This window comes from Leptonotus elevatus, chromosome 5 (assembly GCF_054856555.1).
Source record: "Leptonotus elevatus isolate MCC_2025b chromosome 5, RoL_Lele_1.0, whole genome shotgun sequence".
Lineage (NCBI taxonomy): Eukaryota > Metazoa > Chordata > Actinopteri > Syngnathiformes > Syngnathidae > Leptonotus > Leptonotus elevatus.
In genome coordinates, this window is record NC_141243.1 from 22,043,323 (window position 1) to 22,060,263 (window position 16,941).

Consider the following 16,941-nt stretch of genomic DNA (forward strand, 5'->3'; position numbering starts at 1 on the left):
CACCCAAACGCCCCGTTCTACACTTATTTTGGCCCATTCTAAACACATTATACTTTTAAAAGGAAAAAGAAACGTCATCCTGCAATCGTCCAATCACGTAACTAGTGGCTGTTATGCGTTCTTGTGTACCAATCAAGTATGTTGTCTTCTTCCGGTCTACCTAACATGGCTAACTCGCTCCAGTAGCACTGGTAGCAACTTGGGGAAAAGCCTTCAAGCTTTGTCGAATTCGGCAGCGGTGTCATATTCCCCAGGCATTGTATTCAATAGAGTTGTTTATTGGACCGTCTGCCGTTTTACTACTGCTCCGGGACGTTGGAGTTACACAATTGGTGAGTACTGCAACGCTTTAGCTGTTATGTCGACTTTAAAGGATGATGTTTTGTGCAGGGGGGGCTGTAGCTCCGCTAGCCAGCAGGATCCAAAGCCTCGTTTGCAATAGTTCGTTCTTGTTGCTAATCCATTTTAGAACCGTTTCTCCATTTCAGCAAAAGTAATCAATATTTAATGACTAGTCAGATTTTTTTTTTTTTAACTTTATCGTTCAACACCACAATTACTGCTGTATATTAACAAATGCCTTTCAATTAAAATTAGTTCATAAACGGACTTTGGGTACTACAAGCGAAAAACTGGACTGTTGCGCATAGTTTTTTTTCGCGGATGACAACAAAAGGATTTTTGATAACAAGCTGGCAGCTAGCCTACAGTTATGCTAACATTAGCTCACCTAGCCATATGCAAGTCGTCTATCAAAATGGTTCACTAACGGCTTTTGCTAAGCCTACGGGTTTTTTAAAAAACGTTTTTTCCCCCTTGCATAAATGTTGTTGTAGTATATAACATATTGCAGTTGGTACCAAGCGTCGATCTTAATGTTTTGCCTGGAGTTAAGCAGGCCCCCCAGCAGGTAGCTAGCTGTCGGCCTATAGTTGGTGTTAGCACTGGAGGTGGTCGCTGTCACAAATTAAACTCGTTGTAAATGTTTTATTTAATGCTCTCGCCTGCTTCGTGAATTAACCGAGTAGTTTCTCAAACCTAAGCGTATGCTCTCTAGTTATCGACACGTTTTTTTACTTTATAAATATTTACTTAAACTATAGTATGCCTCTGTGTGTTCTCTTTCCTGATAGATCTGGCTTCATCTCGTGACGTCTTGATCTCAGAGGTGGCTCCATAGAGCAGGGGCCCAAAGTGTAGCAATAGGTTCCTCATTTTGTTTACAGAGTCCTCTGGAGACTCCTGGGTTGTCCAGCCAAGATGTCCTCCATCTTGCCATTTACTCCTCCTGTGGTGAAGAGACTTTTGGGCTGGAAGAAGTCAACCAACGGACCAGGCGGAGCGGGTGGGGGAGAACATAATGGCCAGGAGGAGAAATGGTGCGAGAAGGCTGTAAAGAGTTTAGTGAAGAAGCTCAAGAAGACAGGGCAGCTGGATGAGCTGGAGAAAGCGATCACCACGCAAAACTGCAACACAAAGTGTGTCACCATCCCCAGGTATAGTTAATGTCAAGCGTATGATAATTTTCTGCAATCATTAAGAATATGTCAAGATAATGGGAAATGTAGAACACTTTTGTTCAGTAATGTTCCTTATATTGACTTGCAACCTTGATGACCAGACTCATGTTCAGTGGGAACACTGATAGTCTGGCACAGACCGTTTGAAATGTTTGTATGTCTCGAGATAACGCCGTAGTTATCGCCTGAGAATTGTTCGAGACCTCACTGAGTGAATTTCTGTTGTGGTTTAGACTGCGTGCTTACTACAAACAACCACAGAATACAAGATTAAATCATTGTCCCAAGTCATAGATATGACAGTAGTTCTCTAAGGTTTTTTGCAAGTCTTTTTTGTCATGCACATTGAATTGTAAACAGCTTTACTAAGTCTGATGGATTTGACTCTGACTGCATTTCTTTATGCGCTGTAAAAAGTTCAAGTCTCATTGGCATAGTGCATACCACCACCTGCACTCCGCATTCCAGTAGCTATATTAACCTTTTCGTTCCCAAAGTCCGCACTGCCTTTGGTCACTCTTTTTAAATTTCTCCCCCAAGCAACTAAAATGCTCTGCAACAAATAATAAAAGTCGCCTCATTAGCCGGGTTTACATCCGGACTTTCTTGTCATTCTCATTGAAATTCATTCTGACTATCTTTACATGTGATGTGATCTAATCAATATTGTGTGTGTGAACGTGCCACTGTGTTTGTGTGACACATAAACCTATGTAAAGTCTACCATTCAGTCTACTATTTAGCAAAGTAGTTGTTTTTACACTTTTATTAAAGCAATGGTTTGATTACAAACAAGCTACACGGAGTTAAAAACTGACTGTGAATCATAATGAAATTGAATTCGTATTTAGCCTGTTTATCCTGATTGAGGTGTTTTTATGGAGCATTTTGATTCGTTTTGGGCATTCGGTTTACAAGGCTCCATATAATCCCAATATCGTTTAATTTAGTGCATGTGTTGTTCACTCACCCGTTTTAGCCTATTATGAAGCTTTTTTTCATCGTGTGCTATGATGTATTGTGTTTTTAACTACTGGTATATCACATTGGACAGTATTTGTACTTGCTTTTGTTTTGCTCTGCTTGTAGCCAGGTCAGCATTGCAAATGAGTATCAGTTCTCAATTGCCTATCCTGGATACATAAGGGTTAAATAAATAGATTTATTTAAAAGAAAAAATCAAGTTAATCATCTACTTTTCCTTTTTTTCATGCAACAGCAATTGCTCAGAAATATGGGGACTGAGTACACCAAATACGATAGAACAGTGGGATACATCAGGCCTTTACAGCTATTCTGACCAAACAAGGTGAACACTCAATGACCGACATTGTATGCATCTTTGCCATGTGATAATTATTACAATAAGTGATAGACAAAGCAAACACTTTAAATTTAATTATCACCACACAATCTAATTTTTTATTTCACCGTCTTTTGCCATCCGTTTAGATCCATTGATGGCCGCTTGCAGGTCTCCCACAGAAAGGGGCTTCCCCATGTTATCTATTGCCGTTTGTGGCGGTGGCCAGACCTTCACAGCCACCATGAATTGCGTGCAGTCGAGGCCTGCGAGTATGCCTTTCACCTGAAGAAAGATGAGGTCTGCATTAACCCCTACCATTATCAGAGGGTCGAGACCCCAGGTAAGATGGCTTTCTGTTACTCATTGGTATCACTTAAAACGTACACAAAACATCTTGTTCATGCATTTTCAACACTTTGATAATTTCCCCGTGAAAGTGTTTTCTTAATTTGTGGATTTTAATGTTTCTTTTGAACTACCATAATTTAACGTTTCATTATTTTATCTATGAATGGTGGCTAGACCAGGGGTCTCTAAACGTTTGTCTTCTGTGAGCGACTTTCACATAGTGAAAGTGCTGGAGAGCTACTAATGTTTAATAATGTTTCTTATTGCTAATTTCCACAGCACAAAATAATATTCTTCTTTTGCACATAACATAAAAAAAATGCAATACAGGATTCATATTGGGGCTGGGCGTCATTTTATCATCTTTGAGATCTGAACAATAAAGATAATACCAAAATTAGGGCTGGGCAATCAATCAAATAATTTGTCATTTTAATTCTGAAAATTAGCTAAATCATGAAAATTGGGGTGCGTATAAATAAATCATCTTCTGGATAATTAAAAGCTGTTGTTAGGTTCTGTTATATCCAAATGTTATTGTACACGTGTTTACAATACTAAGGAACTTTCCGTTTTTGTTGATTGTGGTGGCACCATATGGACAAAAGCAGTAGTGTACTTCCGCAAGGAAGACCACATTTCCCATTACGACCAGCTCGTAGCATCGTCTTTGAGCTCACGCTAGCGAGTGAAAGCAGTTTTTGTCTTTTGTCTCCTCAGACAAAACATTTTGTTTCCTGGGTTGCTTTGCAGCGTTTGCCATGACTGCAGTAAGCACACGTAGAGATTTGAATCAACTTCCATCTTTGTAACAAATAGCGAAAGAGGGAAGAATCGTATGCTGTTACGCCAGAGGTGGCCAAGTTCGGTCCACGAGAGCCACTATCCAGCCTATTGTCCATGTTTCTCTCTACTAACACACCAGTTTCATGATCAGGATCGTTATCAGGCTTCTGCAAAGCTTGCTAATGAGCTGATCATTAGATTCAACTGCGCTGAAGGAGGGAGACATGGAAAACAGGCTGGATAGTGGCTCTCGAGGACCGAACTTGGCCACCCCTGTCTTAGGCAGTCAGCACATTTGTAGTTTTTTGTATGGCAGGATTCCTGCCACATCCTCAAAGTTGCACAGTGCCAGTAAAAGCGGTACAGACCCCCTAAGGCCATGACAAAGGTAGCATTCAACTAGTTGTAAGTCGATGTTTCATCAGAAGCGTTATGAAAGTATTTTGTTACGGTTGAACAGTTCCTCTGCTTTTGAGTTTTTAACTTTAACCAATTGGCTTTGATTTTACTGTGTGGCATTCTGCCCTTTCAGGTGACTGGACAAGGTCGTAGTGTTGCTGTAACTTGTCCTCACGCGCTCCTTTCACATTTTGCATACGAGTTGCACCATGATCTTTGTCATCTGGCGTGAAGCCTAAACAGTTCTATATTATGGATGATGAATTTCTCTTTGAAACAAACTCACTTTCAGCCTCCTCCGCCATATGTCTCACGCTTTCTTGGGGAAAACATGGGGTGGGGTGGGGTGGGGGCGAACTGTGAGCTAAAGTTGATCACGCTGATTGGTCGTCATTTAGGTCACGTCACTCCCAAAACAGTGGCAGCAAATGCATGGCTGTCATTCAGTCAGTGGTAGAAAATGAGCTGGCAGTCATCTTAGGGTTTCCCCCAATGTTTTACTAGCCCAGCGGCCCACAAGAGTGACATTTCTTTAAAATCGTGTTATGAAAGGCAGTAAATTTTAAGATGATTGAAGCCGAAACTAACAGCGCTCTTGTTAACATTACTATTCCCCACAGTTTTGCCTCCAGTTCTTGTGCCAAGACACTCTGAAGTCCTGACGGAGCTGCCGCCTCTGGATGACTACACTCATTCCATACCTGAGAACACAAACTTTCCTGCAGGAATTGATCCTCCAAATAACTATATACCAGGTGAGGTTACAGTAGCATTTGAATTTAAAAATAAACGCCCGACATGCCCCTTTTTATGGAACCAAATAGAAGTTACACAGATTTTTGGAGAATACAAATGCCAGCTTTCAATTCAAATAAAGTACCTTTTATCTAATTAAAGTATTTCTAACTTGCTTTTCAATGCTCATTTAGACTTAGTCCTTGTGAAGTCACTCTAAATGCCATTTCATTGTTCTGTTATCCCATCAATTGAACAGAAACTCCTCCACCTGGCTATATCAGTGAGGATGGGGAGGCCAGTGATCAACAGATGAATCAAAGCATGGATACAGGTACCACAGACTCGGGATAGCTGCTCCCAGTTTTGGGCGTATGCGCCTCTTTTTTACGGCACTGTACATTAGTCATTTTGTGATTTTTAGAACATCTTCTTCTGGGATTAATTAACAACTTTAGCAGTTTCCTTTTTAAATCACCAATCTCACTACTGTTCTGTTGCTTGTGTGAAACCAAACTTTAGACTTCATGTCCTTTCGCCAGGTTCTCCAGCAGAGATGTCTCCCAGCACTCTGTCACCTGTCAATCACAGCATGGGTAAAACAGCAATCCACCGTAAATGATAGATGTTATATTTAAACTGAACAATGTTATGAGCAGGATTGGACTCTCTTATCTCTCTATAGACCTGCAACCGGTGACTTACTCAGAACCGGCCTTCTGGTGCTCAATAGCCTACTATGAGCTGAACCAACGTGTCGGGGAGACGTTTCATGCCTCACAGCCCTCGTTGACTGTGGACGGATTTACGGACCCTTCCAACTCTGAGCGATTCTGCTTGGGTTTGCTGTCTAATGTCAACAGGAATGCCACTGTGGAGATGACACGGAGGCATATAGGTAAGACGCAGCTTCAGACGTGGGAATCAATTATCTTCCAAACACTATTTCCACCTTGTTTGTAAAACGCTTTTACCAACTTAGGTCACAATTTTGTATTCGGACCTTTTATAGTTTGAGAATTGCATTTTTGTTCTTGTGAATATACAGGAAGAGGAGTCAGACTCTACTACATTGGTGGGGAAGTGTTTGCTGAGTGTCTGAGCGATAGTGCCATCTTTGTCCAGAGTCCAAACTGCAATCAGCGGTATGGATGGCATCCAGCAACTGTGTGTAAAATTCCGCCAGGTAATACGGCAAAGCTGTCTGTCATATTATCATTTCCAGGATTTGGTGAAAGTTACCATTTCATTCATAGTGGTCGACTGCTTGTATTGTATTTACACCTATTGAAAAAGAGTTAACTGGCAAATGCATACTAAAATACAATGAGAACACTCGCAAGGAGCTGTGTTGGACATAGCTCACACCCGGACACTCACACGCAGATTAGCCAACCAAGTAAGATGACCGCCTTGACGTCCTGTTGTCACTCACTAGGCCCCTTAACAGCACACATCCAACACAGGAATACCATAATGTCTCGAGCATGAGATACTTGTCATGCATTATTATTATTTATTTGTTTTTGCAACAACAGAAATCATACAAAATCGATGGGTTGGATGGGGGTGGGGGGTTAAGGTGTATTTTATATTTAGGATTAGGAAAAAAGTGAAAATTCATCACATGTTATCGATGGTTTCTTGCTACCTCGGAGTTGTGGAAAAGGGTGTAGTTTGATTCCAATATGATATTTAATGTTTAAAACAATGAGCTGTTTTTTACATAATTCACTCACGGAACTAAGGATCCCTTAGTATGCTCCACACACACTGGACTTCACAGGTTACAGTAATTCCTTTATTATCCGGGTTGAATGAACGCTGGTGCAACTAGCTGCCGCTGCTCACCGGTATTTTGAGCATTTTAACCATTTATATTGTATTACTTTTAAAGTATTTTTATTTTTTTGTAATTCCCTTTTTGTTCCTGACACCTCCTTAGTTGCACGACAGCTTGTGTGAGTCAACAGTGGACTCACCTCGCTGTTCGGTTTGATTCCCCACCGACACGACCTTAGTCGACATCCATAATGTGGTTTGGCAGAACATACATCCGGGCTGTCGGTGCCTCCTTCTCACCGCCCATCCACCTGCCAGTGTCGGGCTCCCTCCAGTACTCGGCCGCTGACCTACTTCGTTTGCGCCGTACCCTGCCTGGTCCCACGCCGACACCTCTCCACCTCTACCCGGACATCATCTTCCAACCCCGCCGCAGATATATCTACCGCGGGTCCCGCCGGTTCTTCCACCATAATGAATCAACGCCGATACAGTCTATCTGGTCCCATGCTCGCCGTCGCCCCCGTTCCACCTGCCGAGCTTTTGACCACAGCGTATTAGCTAGCCTAGCTCGGCTGGTTAATGCGCCAACAACACCTTTCTCAACATTCGCTCACTGTCAAGTAAGGGGCATCTTCTTCATGACCTCATTATTGACCGTAAACTTGACTTTTTCTGCTTGACTGAGACCTGGCAACAGCCTAACAACTTTTCTCAGCTGATTGAATCCAATCCGCGCGGGTTTGTTTAAATCTCTTGTCCTCGCAATTCCGGCCGGGGCGGAGGTCTCGCGATAATTCACCGCGAGACTTTCAAAGTTTCGCCGGTGCCTAGGACTTCGTCTCACACGTTTGAATCTGCAGTCTACAAACTGTCTGGTTCCACTCCAACCATCATTGCTACTGTTTACTTTCCTCCTAAACCCAATAGTGACTTTTTACATGACTTTGCTGCCTTTTTCACCAACCTATCCACGCTCTCTCCTGACATAATCCTGTTGGGCGATTTCAATATTCACATGGACAATGCCAATCTACCGCTTACAAAAGACTTTACTTTCTGTCTTGACAGCTTTGGATGCAAGCAATTTGTCACTAATCCTACACATTCCAATGGCCATATTCTTGACTTAATCTGCTGCTCTGGCGTCACCCCCCTCTGAATTTGCAACCGATGAACTTCCCATAACTGACCACTTTCTCCTCTCATTTACCATTCAACTTACTCTCTCCATCGCCAAAACTCAACGTATAATCTCATTTCGTACTATAAAGAATATAAATACTGACAATTTTACTGCAATGATTGACTCCTCTCTCCCCAACACACACAGTTTCTCTAGCCCTGATGATCTGGTCACACATTACAATTCTGGACTTCATAACATCTTGAATACCCTTACTCCACTAAAAAAAACTGCCTGTTTCTTTCTCGCTCTCTGCTCTTTGGTTTACCCCCGATCTTTGTCTCCTGAAATCAAAAGCTCGACAAATGGAACGCCTCTACAGGAAAACCGGACTAACCATTCACAAAGAAATGTATGCTAATCACATCTCATATTATAAGGTCTCCATTACCAATGCCAAAACTAACTATTATTCCAAGATAATCACTGACAATAATGGAAATGCTAAGTCCCTGTTTGCTGTTTTCAACAATATCACCCATAACCAGGACTCCCTTCCTCCTCACTTATGCACAACCGCCTTCTGCAACTCCGTCTTGTCATTTTTTCATGACAAAATTAAGGACATTCATCACAACCATGAGCCATCAACCTACCTTTTCAGCTGACTTTCACTCATTCACACATTCATTTCCCTCCTTTCAGCTTTCTCAGAAATCACATAATTCATTCAGAAATCCAAGCCATCCACCTCTCAACTGGACCCAGTCTCCACTCAACTTGTCAAAGCCTGCCTCCCCTCCCTTATCCCCCTTATTTCTGCCATCATCTACTCCTCCCTCTCAACTGGAACTGTACCAAAATTATTAAAAACGGCTGCTGTTGCTCCCAATTTGAAAAAAAAAACGGCGCTAACCCCACCAACTTCAACAACTACCGTCCTATCTCCAACCTTCCCTTCATATAAAAAATTATTGAAAAATCAGTTGCAGCTCAGCTCCTTTCCCACTTATCCTTCAATCATCTGTATGAACAGTTTCAGTCCGGTTTCCGCCCACTCGATAGCACCAAATCAGCTCTCATCAAGATCACAAATGACCTTCTCATGGCAGCTGATTCTGGACTCCTCACCATCCTCATTCTCCTTGACCTGAGTGCGGCCTTCAATACCATCAGTCACACCATCCTCCTCAACAGACTTTCTTCCATTGGCATCACCCACACTCCATTGAACTGGTTTTCATCTTACCTCTCCTGCTGCACTCAGTTCATCCAACTCAAGTCCCTTAAAACTGTCCCCTCCCCTGTTACTTCAGGTGTGCCCTCGGGATCTGTCCTGGGAACCCTCCTGTTCATCATCTACCTCCTCCCCCTCTGCAATATTTTCCATACATTTAAAATTCAATTTCATTCTTATGCTGATGATACCCAACTTTATCTCTTCACCAAACGCTCCTCCACTCTACCACCTACCTCCCTTACAGACTGCATCTCTGAAATAAAAACCTGGTTCAGTCAAACTTTCGTGCAATTAAACAGTAGCAAAACTTCATTTCTACTCATCGGCACTAAAACCACCCTCTGAAAAACAGCCAGTTTTTCAATCACTATTGACAATGCCTGTTGGCATTCAAGGCCATCCACAACCTACCCCCCCCCCCCCCCCCCCCCATATCTTTCCGATCTTCACACCTGTTTAAAACTGCATACCCAAATTAAATGTCATTCTGCTCTTCTACCTCACCCCATTTTTTTTCTCTCTCAACTCACTGTACGGTGTCCTTGAGTGCTAAGAAAGGCGCCTTTAAATATAATGCATTATTATTATTATTTATCCTCTGAGCCTCTCATAGTTTTGAGAAGTTTTTATTTATTTAATTGGAACTGATGTAATGCCTTTCCAGTGAGGAGAATATATTTAACATACAAATAAATTGAGTTTACCCTAGGGATGCACAATAATGCCATTTTCAACCGATACGATAAACCAACCATTTAGAAAGTGCCGATGCCGATAATTGTTTGCAAAATTAACTTGAATACAAATATACTTTTGGATCCTACTAGTCTTAAAATAGAACGTATTTATAGGTTTTGGGGAGCAAATTAGTTGTTGTTTTTCTACGTCACTTTACCAACAGATTTGTTTTTAAATAAAGTACTATATTTATAGTAAATAATTATGGGGCAAGTTAGGTGAAATTGGATAATTTCGTGCGGCACACTTAATCTCACACTGCTCACAACTGCTGCATCACAGTGGTAGGAAGTCACTATTATAATAAGTAAATTTCTTGTCATCAATTACAAAAGAAAACTTTTATTTTTTTCCTCCATGTCAAATACCTGCTCATTAACCCTTCCCCTGTACCTCTTCTTTATCCCACTCAGGTTGTAATTTAAAAATCTTCAACAATCAGGAATTTGCAGCTCTGCTGGCCCAGTCCGTTAACCAGGGCTTTGAAGCGGTGTACCAACTCACTAGGATGTGCACCATCCGCATGAGCTTTGTCAAAGGCTGGGGAGCAGAGTACAGGTGATCACATCATTTCATTCATCAACCACAATGAGTACACCGAGAGAATTGCAACTGTTTTTCCACCCACGTGTTAGACCATTAGTGGCCTCTATATTTATCTTACAATTGTCATGTGTCATCATTGGTAATCAGAGCCGCTATATTTTCTAGGGCTGGGTTTAAAATATCGATATTGCTTTTCATAGTCCAATATCGATTCATAAAACCATGTATCGATACTTTAAATACAGCTTTTTCCTGCAAATTAATGTGCCTGAGGCGAGCACGTACTAGTTCAAAACATCGTGTGAGTGCCCTTCTGTTATTCGGAGTACCCCAAAATGAGCCCAGTGTTTACAAAGAAAGGAAACAGCTCAAGCATGAGCTGCTCCGACCTGCTGATTGCTATATAACTTTAAAAATGGGCTGCGTTTTGATGCAAGCGGATCACTTCGCGGGTCTCCCCCTCGAAAAATACACGCATGCAAACACACACTGTTTAGACAGATGCACTATGGAAAAGCTTTTCTTTTTGCAGTAGTTTTAAGTGTCTTACCTTAACTAAAATTATGCGTCACATTGGAGCCAAAAGTAAAATCCTGATCGTTTACTGCACATTTTGCTGCTCTAAATAGTAAATAAGTCATACTACGCTATAACTTACAAGACTACATACTTCTTCTTCTACTTCCACTTGATGGTTGTCAAATACTTTTGGTTCATTAGCGCCCCCTTCTTTAGCATAGATACCTATGGCTATGAAGAAGGCCACTGGCAGTAATGCATGACTACTTATCGCGGTTGGCAGGTGCATTACCGCCACCTTATTAAACGGAGTGCATGCATGTGGCAGTAATTAAACTGTACATTAAATGAAAGAAAAAGCGAAAGACTGAACACAAATACCCCCCAAAAGAAGTAAGGTAAGAAATTAGGTATAAAAACACAAAATTTGGATGCATAATTATGCACTAAGCCTGTGTCTTTTATGTCAATTTGTTTGTATTTATTTATTAACCACTGGAAGCTCTTAGCATAGAAACCGTCACAGGAATATGAACGTCGTGATTTGCCAGAGTGTTTTTGCCACTTTATATACATAGCGCTGTATGCAACATTGGTACTTCTGAGAATTTCTTCCAAATAAAAGTAAAATTGGTACTGCATGAAATCCTTAACTGAATTGAAAATCAATGTGAATCGTGACTCAACTCGAATCGGGCCCTTCTGAATCGAATCGATTTTGGAAATCTGAATCGATACCCAGCCCTAATATTTTCCATACTGAAGGTGTGTCCGTAGAGTATTGCTAGTTTGATATCACAAAAGAAATGGTCTCTTAAGCTGTACAATTTGAATGCAGGTCTCCACATAGTGAACTGTAGTTCATTCTTGTTTTTGTTTTTCTTCCCACAGAAGGCAGACTGTCACAAGCACTCCGTGCTGGATTGAATTGCATTTGAATGGTCCTCTACAGTGGCTAGACAAGGTGTTGACCCAGATGGGTTCCCCTTCTGCACGCTGTTCCAGTATGTCCTAAACAACAAAATGGAACTCCACACTCCTCAAAAGAAAACAATTACAAAGATCAAATCTAAAATTGAGTCCCTTCATGGAAATCCCAGCAGAATGTTTTTTGTTCATTACATAGTATTTGTGACTCTTCACCACAGATCTCAATACAACACGCGCGCACACACACCTTGCAAACATACAGACGTCAGTAAAAAAAACAAAAAACAATTTGGCACTTTGTTAGTCATGTTTGTCATGCACCTTGTTAAACTGCTTCTCCCCAAATCATGTATTAATATGAGATCTATTTGAGGTACAAATGAAATGTAAAGTGTTCTTGTCCAAGAAGTAGGGAAAATACCAAAAATGTGGGAATATTTCACCATTGATGGCTTGTGTACTCAAAGATATTGCTCTGGACTTCCCTTTGAGTGTTGTTCTGAGCATATGTTTTCATTTCTCAAAGAAATATTGCCCATGTTTTGTCAGGGTTCAGGTATCTTAAGTGAAGGTGGCCGTGGAGTGGAACTTTTATAAAAAAAAAAAAAATGAAATCAACCTCACTGTATGCTAGACTTGAATCCCCACCCCCCTTTTTGCTTTTTTTGTTTTGTTTTTTAAACTCTTACTCTTGTGTCGTTATAAGACATACTACTTAACTGACAAATAGGAATGTTGGTTTAAAAATCCAAAAACCCTAAACAAACTGAAAGCTCAGTATGTTTGTTAATTTCTTTGTCATTATATGGCAGTATTTGTGTCCATGGCGAAGTTCACTTGCATCCCAACATACAGCCTGGTTTACAAATTAGGCTTTGAGGGATGCACTGGGCAGGGACCAGAGAGTATCAGCTATTAGCAAGAGCTTCTTTTGTCTTTATGACGCAACACTCTCCGAGGAGAGGCATTTAATCGTCTCATCAGGATTAATTGAAGGTATCAATGAGTATTCATCATTGGTTTTAGCCTATATCCCAATTGTTTTGCTACTTTTTTGTATTCATGTATTTTTATATATAAATCTACTTAAAATGTTCTGTCATTCACACTTTCTATTAAAGTAATATTTTAAAAAAATACAACTGTCAGCAAAATTGACCTGCGGGGCTTGGATCATTCCTTTATTTGGCCCAAAAGGTTCCGCTGGAATTAATTTCCACTTGCAGCTCATTATCTCAATAGGCGGGAAAAGTCATTGCAACTTGGCAATGACTCTTCCTCTCTTCACAAAGACCATGATGGTAGCCTTTTTTGTGCTTCGTCAAGATTTAATGTCAGCTAGCTTTCAAAATGTTCTCAAAACGTGGGAGATCACTTTTCTTTCTTCTCAAAGAAAAGTGCTACTGTGCCCCCTCACTGGGACCGTTGATGTTGTGTATTGTATTGTTCTGTCTATAAAATATAGTAATACAACACTTATTTGCTCTTCCCTTATTGTCAGTATGTTGCCGGTGCAATTTTAACATGCCCCCCCTCCCCTTGATGTAAATGTGTTCACCTTAAAGCACTAGCGATTGTACTTGAAGTGTACCTAGTGACATTTGGATTTGGGGAAAAGAACCATGTGTTAAAAAGGGTCCAGTGTTACATAATTTTATCTTTGGCCTACAACATATGAATGTGAAAACATACCTTACAAAAACTGATGTGGATGGACGACACGTACAAACGCATAATAGTAGTCCAGTATGTGTGTATTTAACAGTTATGTTTTTGCAAAGCAGTCAATACAGTAGATGTTGCAATTTTACCAGTAGAGGGCGCAATTGTTAGAGCAGGTTTTCCCTGACCATAAGCGTCTCAGGCGTGGGGCATATTATGCAGACTTAATAAAACACTAATAAAGATTTTTATTCTCATGACTCATGTTTACTCATAGTTTTATGTTAGGGGTTTGTGGATGAACAATGTTGGAAAACATTTTAACTAGGTCCCTTTTTCGTGTTTTTAGCAACTGAATCCACTTAATATGAGCGGCGGTACGTGATAAACCCGTCTTTATCACATAAAAGTCAAATAAATGTATATTGTATTTAATATCTCACTTTGATTTGTACACGCAACCAACGTGGTACCATTATATTTGTAACGCAAACTACTACCAAACATGTTTTCCCCTTCCAGGCCACCATAGCTTACGTCACAAGTAAATAGTTACTGCCAACTATCCGTCCAAGTAATATGGCATTTACCCTTTACTCTCTCCTCCAAGCAGCAATTCTCTGCGTGAATGCCGTGGCTGTACTGCATGAAGAACGGTTTTTGAGTCGAAGTAAGTTATGGTGACTCTAACATCGCCTTTACGTATTGAAATGTTATTTTGTTGTCGATACAGTTAGCAACCTAGCTAACGTAAAGGAGCAATGCAGTTCGATCCAGCAGCTCAACCACGAGCCAAAGTTCTTTTAAGTATAACGTTGTTAGTGAGGGGACAGTATAAAACGCTTAGCGTAATATATCAGAAAACTGCGATCAAAAAGAAGTATAGGGTCATCTTCCGCCCATTAAAGTGAAATATAACGAGCGCCCCAATATTTTGGGTTTCAATGACGCTGTGCATTTTCCTCGCCATATGGTCGTCATAATAAAATTTAGTGTTAAACCAAAAGTATATATGGGCATCGCTACGTGTAACCCCTCAGCCTGTGCAAATATGAATGATTGCCCCAATATTTTGGGGGTTTTGGACGAAGTGTTTTTCTTAAGAAAAACTTAACAGTGCTAAATTTGTAATCATTCTTCTCCAAAATGTATGTGGACATTTCTACTTATACACACTTCAACTGCTGCAAATATTAGAACGATCACCCCAATAAGTAGGATTTTATGACGTCACAATATGGATGTCGCTTAATGGGGAAAAGGCTTATTATGGATGCACCAATCACAATTTACTGGCCCACCGATCCTCCAACTTTAAAAAGTCTGACCTACTGATTGCGATTTTTTTTCTCTCCCCAAAACCAAAGGGCATACACCTTCAATGTTCCGATCTTGTTTTGTTGTAAAACATTGAAAATGCCTGTTAAAAATATAAACTGCACATGGAGCAATTATTTCGAATAAAAATGCAAAGGCTAGTCGACTAATCATCTCACAGCAGAGAGGACAATGGCGAACTTTTTTCAGACCTCTGCAGAGGGAGATATAAGATCAGTGGACATGATAAGTTAAGTTAAGTCAAAAATATATTTCTAAAGCTTAAAGGTTTTAATTTCATTGTTGTGAACATGATATAGGAGTAAATACTTTTTTTTTAGACTTACATTCTATTTTTTAATCCCTTTCATGAGTACATGGCCATTTTCAAGTCCGTATTGATCAACATAATGTTTGCATCCCAAATATCACCAAATACATTAAAATACTTTTTTTTAATCTAACCTTCATTATTTCCACAAGTACAAGTTTGTCACTGATTCCATTACATATATTTATTAAAAATAAAAATGTTATTTTTAGTTTAAAAATAAATAAATGTATATATATATTATTTGTGTGCGTCCCTCAGTTTATCTTACCACCCCATCACACTTACAAGTTTCATCTTACTAGTTTTATAAATTACTGGCTGTTGTTTTAAGTGACATTTGAATCTCTGGAGCAGTCAGAAAGAAAGAAGGCAAGTTCAGTGGCATTCTTTTTGTTGTTGTTGAAAGTATACTCTCTTAGGTCAGGAACTTGACCACATGGAGAACAATGGCCATTTTAGATAGATTATTTACCACCCCAACGTGACAGGGTGGTTCCTTTTCAACACACTCACAAAGTTATGTCCAAATTATGTAATATTGTAGTTTAGAAAACATATTTACTCACATAGTGTACATATTGTCCATGACGGAGTGGTACAAAATGTTTATAAGGTCAAGGTCGAAATAAAATATATATATATTATGCCTGAGGTGAGAAAATGTAAAAAAAAAAAAAGGAGTTTGCCCTTTGCTTGATTTGTATTTTTTACAAATTGCAAGGTGTAAATGGCACCTGTTTCAGAGAGACTCACATCGTCTGATTACAGATGATCCAAAATTAAGGAAATCGGGGCCGATACCGATCTCAGCCAATCGATCGGTGCATGGAGGATTAATGCTTATAGAATTCAAAACATTGGGGCGATCGTTCTGATATTTTCAGAGGTTGAAGTGGGCATAAGTAGGGCTTTCCACATTAATTTAGGTGATCTCAGTTTTCTGACTGTGGCTACAAGGAATACATATGCTTCAAATTTAGTCACAGAATCCTTCCGTGATCATTGTTAGAGAACATTTATGCTTGAATAACTTATCAGATACGAGAATTTTACTATCTGTGTGTGTAGTTGGATGGGGAGTGGACCAGGGCGTTGGAGGATTTGGTGATGAACCAGGCATCAAAGTTCAGATAATGACCCTGATTCGCTCTGTGCGTACTGTCATGAGAGGTGAGCGCCAACCACACCTTGCTAAAATAACTTGTTCAAGGTTGAATATTAACACTCGAGTCATTGACAAATGTTTTTCAGTGCCTTTGATCGCAGTGAATTCCGTGTGTATCGTTTTGTTGCTGCTGTTTGGATGAAGAAAATGAACAAAGTGGAACGAACCAGATGCCTCCATCGTCACAATCTCAGGAAGCTGTGGATTTAGAAAATATTTAAGGTTGATAAGGTGGCAATAATCGCAAATTTTTGAAAAAGGGGTCACCATAAGCCTTTTTCTGCAATGGTTAAACGCATAGCCGTTATCTTGTGATTTTCTCAGATAAACACAATTGCCGAAAATGTTTGTGGAGACCAATTTATAACGTGTGAATGTATACTATATTGAAATGAGTTATATTGTTGTAGAACTGCTTGATAATAAAGATGTGATGTGAATCCATCCGGAGTTTTTCCCCTTTTCTTTCCTTTGTCGTTTGGCCCAGT

The 16,941-nt window shown here is 40.1% G+C and overlaps 2 protein-coding genes across 2 annotated transcripts; both read left to right on the forward strand.

Moving 5' to 3' along the window:
- Nucleotides 1–155: 155 nt before the first annotated feature.
- On the forward strand, nucleotides 156–13,897 carry LOC147174215 (SMAD family member 2). Its single transcript, XM_086075484.1, has 11 exons — nucleotides 156–332; nucleotides 1,134–1,496; nucleotides 2,740–2,829; nucleotides 2,973–3,166; nucleotides 4,980–5,114; nucleotides 5,354–5,428; nucleotides 5,637–5,690; nucleotides 5,780–5,992; nucleotides 6,143–6,280; nucleotides 10,394–10,538; nucleotides 11,937–13,897. The coding sequence occupies exons 2-11, from the start codon at nucleotides 1,261–1,263 to the stop codon at nucleotides 12,058–12,060; spliced, it is 1,404 nt and encodes a 467-aa protein (XP_085931610.1). The 5' UTR covers nucleotides 156–332; nucleotides 1,134–1,260; the 3' UTR covers nucleotides 12,061–13,897.
- Nucleotides 13,898–14,158: 261 nt separating this feature from the next.
- LOC147174216 (immediate early response 3-interacting protein 1) lies at nucleotides 14,159–16,897 on the forward strand. Its single transcript, XM_086077238.1, has 3 exons — nucleotides 14,159–14,307; nucleotides 16,357–16,458; nucleotides 16,540–16,897. Exons 1-3 carry the CDS (start codon nucleotides 14,217–14,219, stop codon nucleotides 16,593–16,595), a joined length of 249 nt encoding a protein of 82 aa, XP_085933364.1. The 5' UTR covers nucleotides 14,159–14,216; the 3' UTR covers nucleotides 16,596–16,897.
- Nucleotides 16,898–16,941: the final 44 nt, after the last annotated feature.